This window comes from Harpia harpyja, chromosome 1 (assembly GCF_026419915.1).
Source record: "Harpia harpyja isolate bHarHar1 chromosome 1, bHarHar1 primary haplotype, whole genome shotgun sequence".
NCBI lineage: Eukaryota > Metazoa > Chordata > Aves > Accipitriformes > Accipitridae > Harpia > Harpia harpyja.
In genome coordinates, this window is record NC_068940.1 from 55089504 (window position 1) to 55105669 (window position 16166).

A 16166-nucleotide genomic window follows, 5' to 3' on the forward strand; every position below is an offset into this window, starting at 1 on the left:
GCGATTTCTTTTAACCGCCTTCATCCTCCAGGTAACAGCAGTTAAAACTTATTTCTGATGTTAAGTATTCATGTCTTGTCTATTCTGGATAAGCACTCAACAGAAACCTAATGATTATAATAGCTAAAGATTTTACTGGACAGAGCCGAAGCAATGGCAAGAAAAAGTTTCTTAAATGAAAGTATACACAGAAAAATACACTAACAAAGATTTGCTTCAGTTATTGTTGAATGTTTTGAAGAAAGATTCATTAACCAGGGTCTTTCCACAGGAGAAAAGTTACATATTTCACACAGTTCCCTCCTACTACCTTACTCACTTAATCTTGTTCCAAATATCCTCCAGCCAAATAGGCAAACACCAGAGACACGTCCAGTCCTCTCTGACACACAACAAAACAGGAGGAGACACCAGCCTTGTAAAATGAATTTCTCACGTGATCATTCCATGTTCAGATGAACCAAGTGCAAGCGCCTCACCTCAGATGGCAGAGCAAACGTGCAGGACTGCTGGAACGGCCACGATCCAGAACTCAGCACCTGGATGCTGAAATCCACTGGAAGAGAGGTGAAGAGGCTGAGCTGCATTATCCCCCTTGCTCCCACCCCCTCTTCGAAGATGCAGTTCCAGTTCTAACACAAACAAGAAACGGTTCTACCTTTTGCTCAAACTAACATGGTGAAAAATCATTAATCAATATATGTTTTTTTAATTGGACCATAAACCAAAGGAATTCAAGTAAGATGTTGCTGCAGTTGGAAAGCTTTAGATTTACTGTGACAGTCACTCAATTTTCTCTTATTTCTAGAAGTTATTACCCTGTTTCTATCCCCACAACAGACTTCTCTTTTAACATGCAAGTGTAAAAATCGTAAGCGTTCATTTTTATGTGTAACTAAAACTCATCACTCCACAGCACACAACTGCAAGAATAAACATTTCACATTTATACTTGTAAGGCATTTTGGGCAAGTCAGAATAATACAAAAACTAAGTAAAATTTAAGCCTGACAATACAAAACTCTAAATGTAATCCAACAAGTAATTATAAATTCTTTAAAGAATTTGCTTCAACATGCTTCAGTGAAAAAAATATTTCTTTATAAAAAAGTGATAGGACTGTCTAACAACCTAAAACACAAGATCCTTTTTTCCTTAATACTTTCACGCAAGTATGAACTTAAGCCATGTTGTGCTCAAAATCAAAACTGTTTAAAGAAAAACATCTTTCCAATAAAAAAAAAAAAAGAAAAAAAGACAGAATTCAACTTAATTTAATTACATACCTACATATGAGCTGCAAAATCAGGAGGAGGCTACCCATAACAGAAGATATAAAGTGCTATTAGAAGACAAAGTACAGACCTAAAAGACTAATTTAAAAATCCTATCTATCTTGGTCAAAACAATACTAACTCTAATTTCTGGAGGTATGATGTTTCAATCGAATACTTCCCTCATATAGTTAGCTCTGTAGAAATAAGAGGAAGCTAAACTACTCAACAATAACTTAGGTAAATGTATTACTTACAATCTAATGGTTCTGAATTGGTCAGGTGCTTTTTAAATTGCTCATTCAAGTCCTTGCTTACACCAATATCTTGGAACATCCGCTGCAGCTTGGAGGTATACTCAAAACCACAAGCTTGCTGTATTTTAAAAGCACAGATATATCAGCAAGACATTTTTGACATTGGAGAATGAGAACAAAGTATTGGAGCCTATTTTCTTAAAAGATGATGTACAAAGTTCAGTATTTCCCTTACTCAAAGTACTGATCCCAACTAGACATGCTCTTTAACTGTCATCAAAAACTGAAGAAAATTTTGTTTAAAAATGAAGCAAAACACACAATGAAAGAGACTATTAAAAGAGTACTGGATCATATTTTGCTTGACCTTGAATGAACAAGGGTTAATGAAATTAAGCAACTTTTCAGCAGGCATTCCCTTGGATAATTATATCCATGTCACTCATTTGGATAAGAATAATTACGCTTAACTCCATCAGACAGACATGCAGTACAAGCTCCTAGGTCTCCACCAGACAGACATGCACTACAAGTTCCTAGGAGGTTAAAAAAAAAAAAAAAAAAAGGGAGAAAACCCAGGTTGTGTATTTTTCTATTGTACATAAAATAATGAAATGAAAGGACATACATCAGTGCTTTCCAAGGCAGCCTGAAGACCTGCAATATGGTAGATCATAGGACAGTCATGGAATACTCACTTTTAGTTTAGAGATCATGCTTGCCTCAGCATCATCACTAGCACTGTTCTGATGTACAAGTCTTTTTGCCAGCATTTTAGCATAGAATTTTTGAAACACATCTTTATCCTCAATGTACTTGAAGACGACCATCTGGAAAAGGCAAGATAATTTGCAAGAAAAAAACAAAATTTAAGCGTTTGTCTTGAAAAAGCTGTAGCAGTAGCTACTTCATTTGCACTTAAATTTTTAAGGGCAGAGGCTTATTTGGTTTGGTTTTTTTTTGGTGGGGGCAGGGGAGTGGTGCTGTTTGTTTCAAATGTGGATACTATTTTAAACACATTAACTGTATATTCCACATGTACAGCCTTATATATGAATAAATATGTAGTGCATATATGTAATTATATAAAAATACATTATAGAAATTATATATATGTCTATATAAAAATGAAATAAAAGCTTAAATTCCATTTAGCCACTTTAAATCTGCTGTAAAGGGCTTTTTTTTTTTTTTTAATAAAAAAAGAAATACAACCAACAAGCCACACAGAGATGAAGATTATTACTGACAAGCTGAAATATGAAGTAATGAAATCAAACATACAAAACGTTTTCTCTCATCTGACTTGTGTGATAATCGAGTATTACTATCTTGTCAAAGCTTACACAGAAGAGAACTGTATTTATAGATATCTTACCACTTGATTGAGTGTATCTTCCAATTCTGCTTCTTCTGGATTCTTTGAGCTGCAATTAAGGTAGTGCATTTTTAATAAGTCCCCAAACCACTGAATTAAAACAACATATGGATTTATACGGAAATTTCATAAATAAAGGAACACAGATTGAGTAGTTTTGGGATCAAAGACTCTTTAGAGAGGAAACAGTGTAATGAAATGAACACTTCTCTTCACTACTCCACACGTAAGCAATTCTGAAGTAAGCGATTTTTAAACAACAGGTTGAAGTCCTGGACCATGAATTGCTCGGGACTTCCTGCTAGCCTGATACTTCTCAGGATTTATGGGCTTAAACATGGATCTCTCTCTTCCTGCCTTTTTTCTGCTGCTAAATGCTATCTTCATTTCTTATCTTAGTACAGTGAAAAGAAAACAGCTCAGAGAGCTGGGTCTTGACTGGGTGAGAGCTCAGGTGACACCACATTGTTTTCCTCCATATCATGCTTGTCCATCAGGCATACACCAAATCTACTGTTCAGAAAGCTAGTATTTATAAAGAAGAAAATAAATCCTTTGCTGAAGGAAGGAGGAGATGGGGAAGGGAAAAGCAAGTTCTTCTGGTTTTGGGTTGTTTGGTGGTGGATTTTTTCCTCCCCCAAAACAGCTAGAAAAGCTGCTAGTGACAAAACTGACACCAATCCAGCATGAACTGAACTGATACCAACTCAGTGTATGAGCTGCTGAATCATTTGAAGCCAAATACCTTAAATTATGAGCCACAAGAAGTTAGAAAGCAGTTTTTGTCTTCCTCAATTTCTGCCCAGATGGAATATAGATATAGAGAAAACAACAGGAGGAAAGCACGAGTTTTAATGGAAAAAAGGAATGTGCATCTCTTTACAACATATGACACAACTCAAATTTTTTTTGGAAAAAACCAAAACCAAAAACAAACTAAAAAACCCCTTCTGTTTTATTAAAAAAAAAAATAGAACTTAGTTTCCTATAAGGAAAGAAAGCTCTTAGATCTTTTATTATTTGCCCCCTCATCTTTAAAAAGGAAAAGTAAACTCCACATAATCTTTAGGAACGGTCCTATTGAAATTTTTGTATTCAGAATTTGGTATAATTAATTTTTCTTGAAACATTAAGTTCTGTTTCTGAAGATACTATATAAAACTTCATATGCTAGAACCTTTTAAAACAAAAGCCAACGCGAAATAATAATTTGTCTTTGAAGACGTACCTTTTCTTTAGTAAAGAGTCACAGTATCGTGCCAGTAGCTCTGGGGATTTACTGGATGATTGAGCCATTTTTGTCACTGCATTATTATTTATAAATCGACCACAAGCCTATAAATCACAAAAGACAGTGAAATTTTGGGAGACAAAACACAGAATAGAAAAAAAAAAAAAAGTTCGTATACTGCTACATATACTTACTTTGTCTAGTGCAGCCACAAAGCCAGCATCATTGTTGAATGCAGACATGACTAAAGCATTATATTTCTTATGGACATCCAACACTGTCTGTACATACATTTTTGGATCCTGCAATAAAGACAGATTGGTTTTTGCAACCCACTAACTTCCTGCTTTCTATTTCCTCCAAAATGGAGCTATTCACTGGCCTAAGCAAATTTTTATGGGGAAAGTCTATATTAGAAACATTTTAAAGGTAAAACAGTACCCAGACTAGCTTAGGTCCTATGTCCAGGACTGACTTACATTAGCACAAGCTTTCATTTACAGCAACCATAGTGCAGAGTGTATTATGTTATACAGTACAAAAGAAGACTTACTCAACCATTACAATCATTTCCAAGGACATGTTCAAAGACATAAGCTTAATTTGAATCAGACCCAAGAGAGCTGGACAATCATAAAATGGCAGTTGCTATAGAAGAAACCCTTGAAATAAATATCTTTAGTAAGAACATAACAGGTGTATCCCCAATAGGTACAACTTAGTACAGAGACCTCAGTCATTGTCGACAGTTCTTAAAAATTATCAGTTCAACACCCAGTGACAGTCAAATGCCAATAAACAGACTGAGTCCTACGTGCAATTACTGATCCCTGCATCTCAATAAAGATGGAGTCAGAGTAGGAACAGTGAAGGGCAACTAAAACACCAGGCAGCCACGGCAGCCACTAAAACAACAGACTAAAAAGGCCAGAAGTCTTCAATTTGGACATCAGAAGTTTGAAAGGGCCTATGACCAAGGTTTACAAAATCAGGAGTATGACAGAAAAGATGAACAATCACTAAAAGCCACATTTATAACTATGGGGCAGTTGATGACAGCGATAGGAAACAAGTTTAAGACAGATGAAGTAAAGAACATCTTTACATATAAGGTAGTGGAATTCTGGAACTTGCTGCCACAGGAGGTTGTTGGAAGCAGGTAATATCAGCAGGTTCAAGAACAGATTAGACAAACTCATGGACAACAGGTCCATAAATAAAAGGACTAGGCATGGAGGTACTCCTGTAACATTCTTATTGTAAGACTTCTGGATGCTGGTAACAAACAGCAAAAGATGGGCAGGGTTGCATCAGGATCCTGAAAAACATTTCCCGTTGCCACTTGAAGACATACAGAGACTACATGGACCACTGATCTAATACCATGCTTGAGATAAAGAACTGAGATTGAGAACCTTCCAGACAAGAAATTCAAGTGGACTTGAAGGACATTCAGAAAGGCATCTACTGATTACAAGGACTCAAAAAAACCCCCCCAAACCCCCACCAACGGCACAAAAAGCAGTAATCTTCTGACTGAAGAGCAGTCTTGTTAATATAGTTAATGGAGTCTACAGCACAACTCATTCTGCAGTAAAAATCTAAAATAGGTCAGATGAGTCAAGCTGGTATGACTATTTCTCTCTACTGACTACAGAGAAACTGAGAAGCACTTGCGGAGCTGATTATCTGTTTAGACACAGCACAGATAAATGAAGTCAGGCAGAATCAATCCTACCTAAGTGTGATAGAGGGCTAACAAGGCAATGAGGAATAGTGATACAGTGGTGTGATGGACGTTGGAAGAAGAGGCAAGATGGTTCCCAAGGAACACAGCCAGAGATACTGTTATGAAAACAAAGAACGAACATATGGGAAAAGGAACAAAAGAGAAAGACAAAGAAACAACAAAAAGTGTCATGATCAGGAAGAGTCTTGTGAACAGTTGGGAGTCAAAAGAACTAATACATACAAATCTCAGGCTTCCCCTCTCTCAAAGATGAACTAATTCCTGAAGAAAGCTTTCATTTTTCTGGGAAATTTTTCAAGGCCTAAGTACAAAGAAACTCAAGAGAGATGACCAGTCGGGGCAGCCCATCTCATTTCAAAATCTAAGCTGATGTCTACAAATGAAGCTGAAGATTCCTATACGATAAACACTGCTAAAAAGCTACACGCTTAAAACTATGGAGGTAAACAGACACTACACACATGTAAAACATTTTAATCTGTGTGAAAAACTACAGTTTTTACTATTCTCCATGCAGTCATTACAGATTATGGCTTTAATGATTACTAGTATTAACCCGTTTCAAGAATATCCGAGACCAATAACAAGTTACAATGAATTCTGTCAAAAACCAAAGTTAAACCCCATTTTAAAGAAAATTTACCAGAATCTATATTCTATTCTAATTTTGCTGTGTGCAATGTTTTGTTTGTTTTTTTTTTTTTTTTTTTTCTAGAAAATATCATATCGGCTATAGACAAAAAGGTTAGCAAAGGGTTTAAACAACTTCATGTTGCCGAGATTAAACCCTAATCAATACAAAATTAAGTCTGAAATTACAATTATGGGATACAAATCAAGAAAGCCAATTATATGGCTAAATGACCACAGTGTTGCAGAAGACCTGACCTGCTCCTTCTGTTGTGACCTCTCCAACCATTTCTCCTCTTACATTTCTCATGCTTTTCCAAATAGAATAAAGTCATTCACCAAAACCCTAAAACCAACAGAAACCTTCTCCACGCAGTCCCATCCAAGTCAGAAGTCTATAAGATGATGAAATAAAATACAGTCCACTGGAGACACTACTTCTTGAAACAGTGGACTTTCAGGTGTATTTCTAAGTGCAGGATGTTGTATTTGCACAGCCAGCTTTCCAAGCAGCATGACATCCTTACAGAGAGCAAAAACTCAGAAGGAAAAAAAACCCCCAAACAAACAAAAAACCAAACCAAACACCAAACCTCAAAGAGTAGTAACACAGTGATGTGACTGCTGTTTTAAGCCTACTATCATTTGAGAATTGCCTAGTCCTCACAAATTAAATCAGTGAGAGGGAAAACATAAGCAAACCGGAAATTTTATCGGGAAACATTCACCCTCCTCTAATGTAAAACTGGCAGCAACCACACACGGACTTATTTTGATTGGATACTTGCATTTAGAGCAGCTTCTCCACATTTCTCAATAGCAGCTAGACCCTGATTGTGAATGTGGGTTTCCAAAAGCTTTTTCAGCTCCCCAAGGCCATCCTGGATTCGAGATACAAGGTTATACATGCGTCCCAAGTCTGGAGAGAGAAAAAACAAACAAACAAAAAAAAAAAACCAAGGAAAGCCAACATCTCCCATTTGTACTAGCTGTAACTCCAACTTCTCGTTTACAAGTTGCCAATAGGGGTTAAACATCCATCATCACCAAAAACACGTGTGCAACTGCTCCTGTAAAAAGCCAGAAAAAGCTACAGAAAAAAAATTACACGGTATAGCAAATCTTTGCGCTGACCTGGAAAGCTAAGACTAGTTAAAGAGAAAACAACCTGTTAAATATTAAGATCTGTTTAATCTTTACAATGCCATATAAATCTCGAGAAGAAAAAAACCTGACTTACAGAAATATATTTACTTCTGTTTTCTAGTTTTCATAAATTTAAAGAGGTGCAATGATTTAAAAATGGAGTTAAAACCCTCTTATTTAGATGAAGTTTTGAAGCGTTACCATGAATTAGGGCTGTCATCAGTATTACTGCTGGCCATGCTAAGAGTATAACATTGTCCAGCTGACCGCTGTCCTTTAAATCTTATTCTGAACAGGACAGTTCTCAGAGATCTAACACCACCTGTGCCTTTTATATATTAACACTTCTACTTGGGGCAGCATCAGTGGTAATGGTTGGAAATTTAAGGCAAAATATTATGTATTGATATGACCTTAGCAGATAAACTGAAACATTATAAACCAAATTTCTTCCAATAAAGCACTGTCAATAAAGCCATCTCTAAAAAAAAAAAATGTTTAAAGTAACTAATTACCACTAGAAGTAATTGTATCTCAAGGAAAGAAAAGGTTCTGAAAAGCATTACCTTGGAACAAAAGTAACAAAGGAAAAAATAAATTGGACGTCATTTCACATATATTAAAGCTTCATATCAAAATCTCACCAGTTTTCAGCCAAGACTTTCCAAAATCAATTAGCAATTTTGGAAAGTCTAATATTGAAGAGAGTTTTGTTTTTATTATTCATTTTCAATAGGGCAGATGCTTTGTACTTTCTGAGTGCAGAATTTTTTTTTTTAATTTTTTTTTTTTTTTTACATAAAAAGCAAACTTCAATATGGCCATAAACCAGGTATGCAAACCCACTAGTTATCTCTCGTAATCTTGCCCTCACTGAACACGCACTCAAGTGAAACAGTAAACAACCAAATTAGTTACTGTAAACTAATGAGGATATTTCACTTTGTGGAATCCATCTTTATGTTGTCAGCTGCATCTAGCTCTCCTAAAGTGTAAGGACTTCTCTGAAGGGCTTATGAGCAATTTATTACCACCTGACAATTATCAGTTAAATAAAACAGAGCAATCAAGCAGCTGTATCACCATTTAACTCTGAAATACAACACACAGAACTTGATGCCTTTAATACTGAAGCAATGCTTTCCATTCCTTAGAACTTTGGCAAGTTTAAACTTCTGGATTTGAAAAGAAAACATTTTTTCTCTCTGAAAACCACATTTGCAACCTGCTGTTAAACTTTCGTAACAACGTAAGAATGCTGGGTTTTTATGAAGAGAATTTGAGAAAAAAAGGTAGAAGATAATGCCATGCATAAATATAATAAGCTGCTGCTACACCTACTCACAAATAAGGGTTCACAGGTCGGTCTATCAGGATGTCTGTATTTGGTAAAATATGGAAGAGATGCTACAAAGCCTCAAGGAAGACTTACACGGTAACTCCACCCAAATCATTACAGTGTGCTCCCAATAAACATAATTCTTTCCTGTAGGTATCATACTGATGTGAATAAGTAACACATGGCAAACGCACCCTGCAACTTTTATAACTAGTTGCACAATGCAATAAAAAAAGTTACAGAACATCAACAGGAGTGGCCTGTAATACGATATGCTTAACACACTTCACACAGGAGGACCTCAAAACCAGCGTACTTTCAAGGGCAAACCAATAAAGATTTTAATCAAGAGCAAGATTTTATTACAAGTTTAGGATAGTCTACAGTAGGGTATCTTACAAATTTGAGAGTGAACTGATCATAGTGATTAAAGAATGAATTCTCAAAAAATCTTTCAAAATAAATGTTTCTCATCTTGAGACTTCATGAAACTTAGAAAGGGCCAGGGAACTACTGTAATTTGCACAAGTAAAGCCTGATAAGATAAAAGAAAATATTTTTTAAAAGAAGAAAAAAAAAATCAGGCATTTTAAAATGCCTTATTATTCTTAGAAATAACCCAAATGAAAGTAAAACCAAAGACATATAACAGGACGGTGCCCAAGACACAAGGTACTTCATTTTGGTTTTTACCCTGACAAACTTATGGAATTGCATCGCTATGGTAAGTGACTGTATTAAAGGCTCACATAACCCATGAGCTTGATAAAGTAAGGGGAAAAAAGAAAAGCCTGTGAAGGCCTCCTAAGTCCTGAAAAATTTTCTTGTTTGTGCTATTACTATTTCTATTGACTAGTAAAATGACTTTATAAATGTCTTCTGACAACACCCACCTGTATCAAAATCTTTTCCAATTACAGAGCAAATACATTTATTTAAACATAAACAACATCTGACTTAAATACTAGTACAGGATGAAAATCTTCTATTTACATTTGAAACGGGCAACTTCCGACCTACTAATCATGCTGAATTGCCCTTTTCTATTTTGAAGGATCTCTTAGTTCTCAACACAATGATTATAGTAATTATTCATAGTTGCTCTTTTAAGGTTGATATATCAAATAGACAGTCAAAGTTGCAATCACAACTCTCAAACGAACAGTATCATCAATAGTAACTTAATCATACCATCTCTTAAATTCTGTCACTTTCTTAAAAGCAATATTTCAGCTATAGAGCCTTACCTCAACTTCCTATATGGATTTAATTAATTACCCAACTGGAAAAATCAGAAGCACCATTCATCCTTATCATCTGCATGATGCACAGGAATTATCTGGCCCTAGTTTTGACTGTTATTTTGTGCTAAGCATTAACTCCTGAAGAAACTCATAAAAACCAATACAACAGGCAATTCCTTAAAGACACCTTAACTCTTTGATAATCTTTACATATTTTACAGGAACCACTGAAGAAGTCTCTATTCTATGGGTTCTCTACAAAGGTATAAACTTGATCCATTAGTGGCACTTAAGACTTGTTTTCACAGCTAAAATTATCTCACCAATTAATAACTTCCACCCTTTCCTTGTGCCCTATATGCAGTTTTATGTATTTTATATACTATATTTTAGAAGCTCCTTATTTGCTTCTATTCCTCTTTTAACATTTCCTACACATACTTCTTTTAAAATTCTCACTGCTGACTCAGAAAGATCCATGGATTAAACTGAAACAGCTGGTAAGACTACTGGTCTGTTTTTCGTCTCCTATCTCTCTCATGCAAGCTTCAGCTCCTGCCGGAAGGATGGCTCAAGTGCTCTTGAAGCTCTTCCAGCCATGTTAAGAGAAATCAAAATTAGTGCTGTTTTCCCTTAATATTTGGGATCGGACTAGACTTCTTGAGGCAACATTCTCAGCCATCCCAATTTAATCAAAAGCTGCTCGTCAATCAGTTTAGTGTCCATCTTCTCTCTTAACCTAATTCCTGAACAAATCACATTTAGCTATCACCAGAATTTACATTATTCACAAATCATCAGGGAGGAGCTCTAAGCTTAAAATCAATGTTTGAATCTCCTTACCTTCATTTTTGTCAGCATCCAACAAATTCTGAAACTCTGTATGAAATATCTCCAGGTGTTTTTCAATAAGTACTTGCTCACATTTTCGTGCTAACTCATCTTGTGTGCTCTCATGGAGATATACCTGAACTCTACGCTGTTCCTCAAGAAGGCGAGCTTCAGCCTGCAGAACAGAGAGAAAAACATGAAACCTGTATGGAAGGCAGAACAGAAATCCAACAGCAGAAAACAGATTACTATTTAGTAAATTCATCTAGGAAACAACAACCAAAAATCAAACCTCTCACTAATACAGTGTTATGGTCCACCTACTTAAGCAGTTATTCTTCTGGGAATCATAATATACATATGGAATTGATGTTTATGTTGAGGATAATGTTATATACTGTTTAAATGGGGGGAAGAATCACAGCAAGATTATTTTCCCGTTGCTTCTGAATAAGAAGTTTACAGATGGAAATCTGCTGTCAGAAAAAGAGAAAGCTGCTGACATGAGATGCTGGCAGTTTTAGGATCAGCAAGCTCTCCAGCTACAGAGGTAATTTTAAGACAAACATAAACAACAATTTAACAGTATGCCCACGACAAATTTATTTGAATGTTCTCATCGACACTCTTACAGAGAAACTCTTCCCAATAATCTACAATCATTTAAATTATACTAGCATTTAATTTGGCATATGAAATGCTACATCCCAGCAAACCAAAATTCTAAATGTCACTCGAGGAACAGTACTTATGCCAAAACATAAAACTAAAGTTGTTTATGTAACGATTACCTCTATTTTGTTTGCAAAAGTGTTAAAGATTCGCTTTACAAGCCATCTGTAGTTGCAGCACATTATTAGGGATTAAGTGTATATGTCCCCTTATCAGTCCAAATTACTTTAATTAATAATGTCACCAAGAGAAAGAAATTAAGTTAATGCATTTTCCTAGTATGTAAGAATATCAACTAAGCATGAGAGATCATATTATGGACAACAACAACAAAAGAATAATTTCACTGCAAGTACACTGCATCATACACAGACAGCTTTAAATAATCTCTGCCACTGTTAGCTTCATTCATTTCTGTAATAATTTTGCACCTAGCTCTTGTGAAATGGTCCTGGATTACTGTCTCCTACAGTTAAACCAGTACAGGTCAAAATATGGGAAACAAAATCAACAGTTTGGGAAGGGATATAAACTCACACTTCAGAGTACTTGCCAGTTTCTTACCAGTAAGGAATAACAATCGACTTCCTTAATGTCAGCAAATAGCAGCAAATCTTTGTGATGAACGCTGGAAACTGGAATCAGACTAGTAGGACTATTTATCTTACGTTTAACCAATTCTTTATTTCTGTAGTTCAGGAAATTCTGCCATTTCTAATGCTGCTTCTTAAAATATCCTTAGACCTTCACTTTTAATGTTAACAGTCAACTCTCACTTTGAGCTCCTTTATGAAAATAAACATTCACTCTGACTTCAAATTTGCTTATCCTCTCTCACTTTCTGTGTTGTTCTTATTCCATTTTCCTTTTGAGGTTGTATTTCAAAAACAAGGGAAAAATAATTAGTTCACATAACAGTAGCTTTGGCTGTTTTAATTATAAAGATCAAAAGTTCAGTTTGAGACTTTATTTCAAGGGACAGTCTTAAGAAATACTGACCTTTTTCCCTACAGCACATCAGGCTATGCCACCTTTACTCATGAGTTCTGGCCTGAGAAGAAAAATTCACAATCCTTCTAAACTCAGTAAGTCTGCCTGTATAACTACATACACATATCCTAATTCTAAGTAAGATTTCATTGAGTATTCTGCAAGAAACAACCAAAATTCTACTATATCGTGGTAACACTGATGTTATGCTGGTGTGCACTAAGGTACTGCAACAGGTTTCTTTTTGTTTTTATTTTGCAATGCTATTTATCCCCAATTAGAACTCAATGCTCAGTGCTTCAGTGAGAAAGCCAAGTAAGTGTACTAATAGCAGATTGAACTACAAACGAAGTATACTTCCAACAGATGTCTTTTAAGGCTTCTTACTGCTAGTATGCCATGTGACCGCTGAACAACTTGCAGCTTTTCACATCAGTCTCATTTAAGGTGTTTCAGAACAGAAAAGAACCCTAATTCTAGCAATACCTGAGTAATAATTACGGGGAGTACTACTCTGTTCCAGGCATTTAAGTGGTATGCAAGATGACAATACCCAAACAGAAAAAAATAATTGAGAAATTTACAAAACTGCCTCGTCATGTTTAAGTAAAAAAATGTTAATCCTTAGGCATAATGAAGTAAGATAAAACTGAAGGACAAACCTATCTGAATTTTAAATTAATAGTTCTGAAAACTTGCACAACCTCTCTTGATGTCTCCAGCAGAGCATGCAGACAAGAGAGATCAGACAATTTGTTCCAGTTAACTAGCTTTTAGCTCAATTGGTAAGTTTCCCCTTTCAGTTAGGTCACATCCCTTAGTTTGTATCATTTTGCAAGCTCTGATCATATTTACTGTAGTCTAATACACATCTTTTTCAGTTTCATCAGTTAAATCCCAGGAAATGAGTAATGAAAACAGTTTCTTGTTCAGTCTGATTTCAATGTATGCACATTATCTGTAAGCAGATACCAAGACAGCCCAAATAGCTTGTATACATCTCTAGTATATTAATTTGAGCAGAGACTTAAGGCTACACACTTTCTCGCTGAAGATTTCCCCTGCCTTCTGCTAGCTTTATATGTATTTTCAGCTTCAACATCAGCTTCAAGCAAAGCGAGTTGCTCTTTTGTGGATTTTTGAAGTCTTGAAGATTGTTTGGGGTACTAATAAGTTCTTTCTACTTGCCACTAATCTCTAGTTCTTGAAATAGCAATGACCTTCAGATAGCTTTTTACTGTCCTGTACCAAGGAAGCCTGGATGAGCCAATCATTCGGTTTATGAATACATATTTTAGGATGAAAGTAAAGACAAGAAATTGAAAGGGAAGTAGCAAAACTCATTATTCAACAACAGAAAAGTAAACATAGGTAGGTCTGGGAACTACTGGGCAACAATCCCAATGCACTAAAAGCAGGATTTGTTTTACTATGTTATTTCTAGGACTCCCCACCCCCACCCCTTTTTTGGGGGGCGGGGGGTAAATCATTTACTTTAATGCCAAGACTCAGACACAACGGGTTCTGTGGCAAAAAGAGTTACATTACACAAAAGAAACACAAAGATACTGTAGGGAAGGATGCATATCTGCATATTACATACTCAGAAAGCTCTTTTTTTTTTAAATTAAACTGAAAGGGGAAAAACAAGCAATTCGGAAAGTGAAGAAACGTGCTGAGAAAAATATATAAAACAGCAGTCGTCCAAGATGGAAGATGACCTATCTATTTCACGTTCGGTAAGACTGACCCAATAACCAGGCCAGAAATAGTCAATGTTTATCCAGTTTGCTCTTAATTGCCCTTTCTGTGATCCCCCAAACCAGAGACTAAGAACTTAAATCTGGCCTCTGTTGATCAGAATTATTGTGTAGGGTTCATTACATTAAAATATCCTGAGAGAATTAAAGCTAATTAGTGATCTACTTCCTTGGCCAGCTTTCTCAGGAAGAGATTTCAACAAATGTGCCAACACACAGTTCCTTGTATAGGAACAGTAAACTTGCAGGTCTAAAGCAGAATGACTATTTTGGTGTCTTGAAGTCTAACAAAATCTGAATTTATTTTAACATTCTCTTCCATTTTGCCCATTAAGAAATTTTCAAACTTTCATTGTACTTACTGAAATTCACTAAGGAGACAAACTTTGTAGCAGATAAACACAGAAGCAAATCACCACAGGGAGAAAGAGCTAATTGTTTCTGTAAAATAGTCAGCATTTTACGAAACTGATAATAAAAGCCAATAATTTATATTACTTTACCTCTAAAAAATATCTGTATCCAGAATATAATCACAAAGCTTATTAAATAATTTACCTTCTTCATGTACTCCGTGACTGGGTTCTGTTGCAAGAATTCAGTACTTTCTCGTGTATAAAATCTCTCTGTGTCAGCAAGAAACTGAGATTCAAAGGATTCTTTATAGACAGTTAGTGTAGGTCCTTTTGCAAATGCATCATCTTCATTCAGCCCCAGCTCCACTACAAAAACACAAACAAAGAGCAAGCAATGACAAAATTGTCTTTTATGAAGTGGTCTTTTGCAAATAAACAGGTACCTTCCTTCTAACTTACATGAAGGTAATCAATTACCTCCAGCACCATTTTTTTAAACTTTTAAAAGTATACCTTTATTTTGCGTTTTAAAAATAAGCAGCACAAGACATTACTCATGTAAACTGCACTTTTTGATACGTTACTAAATGTATTTGGAAAACTTCACTACCTCAAAAGCTAGTTCAAATTCCCCTCCCATTTCTTCCCCTTAAGCGTTCCAGATTATATGCATAGATGCTTTTTTATTAATGAAACGAGACATTAATCTGCATGGCAAAGCTCTCAATTTGATGTAAATGGCAAAAACCAACCCTGCTCCACTTTGTAAACTAGTACGCTTCCCCCCTTCCAGATTTAGCTCCCAAATAAATGATTCATAAACAATGAACACTCTTGTCTATCAGTTGCGCTTTCAAGCTTTACAAGTATGGTATAATCAACTGTAATTGTGTCAAGCATCTCTACAAACATGGATTTAAACAAAATAAAACTGCGTTTATTTTACCGTAAAAATCTTTACTGGACATCCAAGGAGGTGGGATGCTACTTCTGGGCTCTGATAGGGGTTATATATTCATTTATTTTTAAGACAGTAATAAAACCTTAAATAAATCTCATTTACCATAAGATTGTACAACTCCACTGATCAGCCTTGTATTGATAGTTTCACCATTTCTTTCCTTTTCAATCAATTTCAACACAGCATTTGTTACCTTAGAAAACAGGGATTAAAAGCAAGTCAAGCACAGAGAAAGCAGCTGGTAGGTCAAGCACAGTATTTAATCAGGAGTGTATTCCTATATTCAAGACAAGTCAAGCCCCCTGAGAACAAAATTTAAGGACACCACCTGAACATACAAAATTCCT

At 35.6% G+C, this 16166-nt stretch overlaps 1 protein-coding gene across 3 annotated transcripts in view; it reads right to left on the reverse strand.

Annotated features, from left to right (window-relative positions):
- The window catches only part of CUL1 (cullin 1), a 53773-nt gene that overhangs the window by 6829 nt on the left and 30778 nt on the right, over positions 1-16166 (reverse strand). For all 3 annotated transcript variants that reach the window (XM_052795260.1, XM_052795254.1, XM_052795270.1), the window contains 10 exons: positions 15922-16012; positions 15061-15224; positions 11093-11255; positions 7309-7439; positions 4335-4442; positions 4138-4244; positions 2910-2958; positions 2230-2361; positions 1532-1649; positions 480-556 (listed from right to left, as the gene is read on the reverse strand). In XM_052795260.1, the coding sequence (XP_052651220.1) occupies positions 480-556; positions 1532-1649; positions 2230-2361; positions 2910-2958; positions 4138-4244; positions 4335-4442; positions 7309-7439; positions 11093-11255; positions 15061-15224; positions 15922-16012 (1140 nt within the window). The remainder of the gene's footprint in view (positions 1-479; positions 557-1531; positions 1650-2229; positions 2362-2909; positions 2959-4137; positions 4245-4334; positions 4443-7308; positions 7440-11092; positions 11256-15060; positions 15225-15921; positions 16013-16166) is intronic.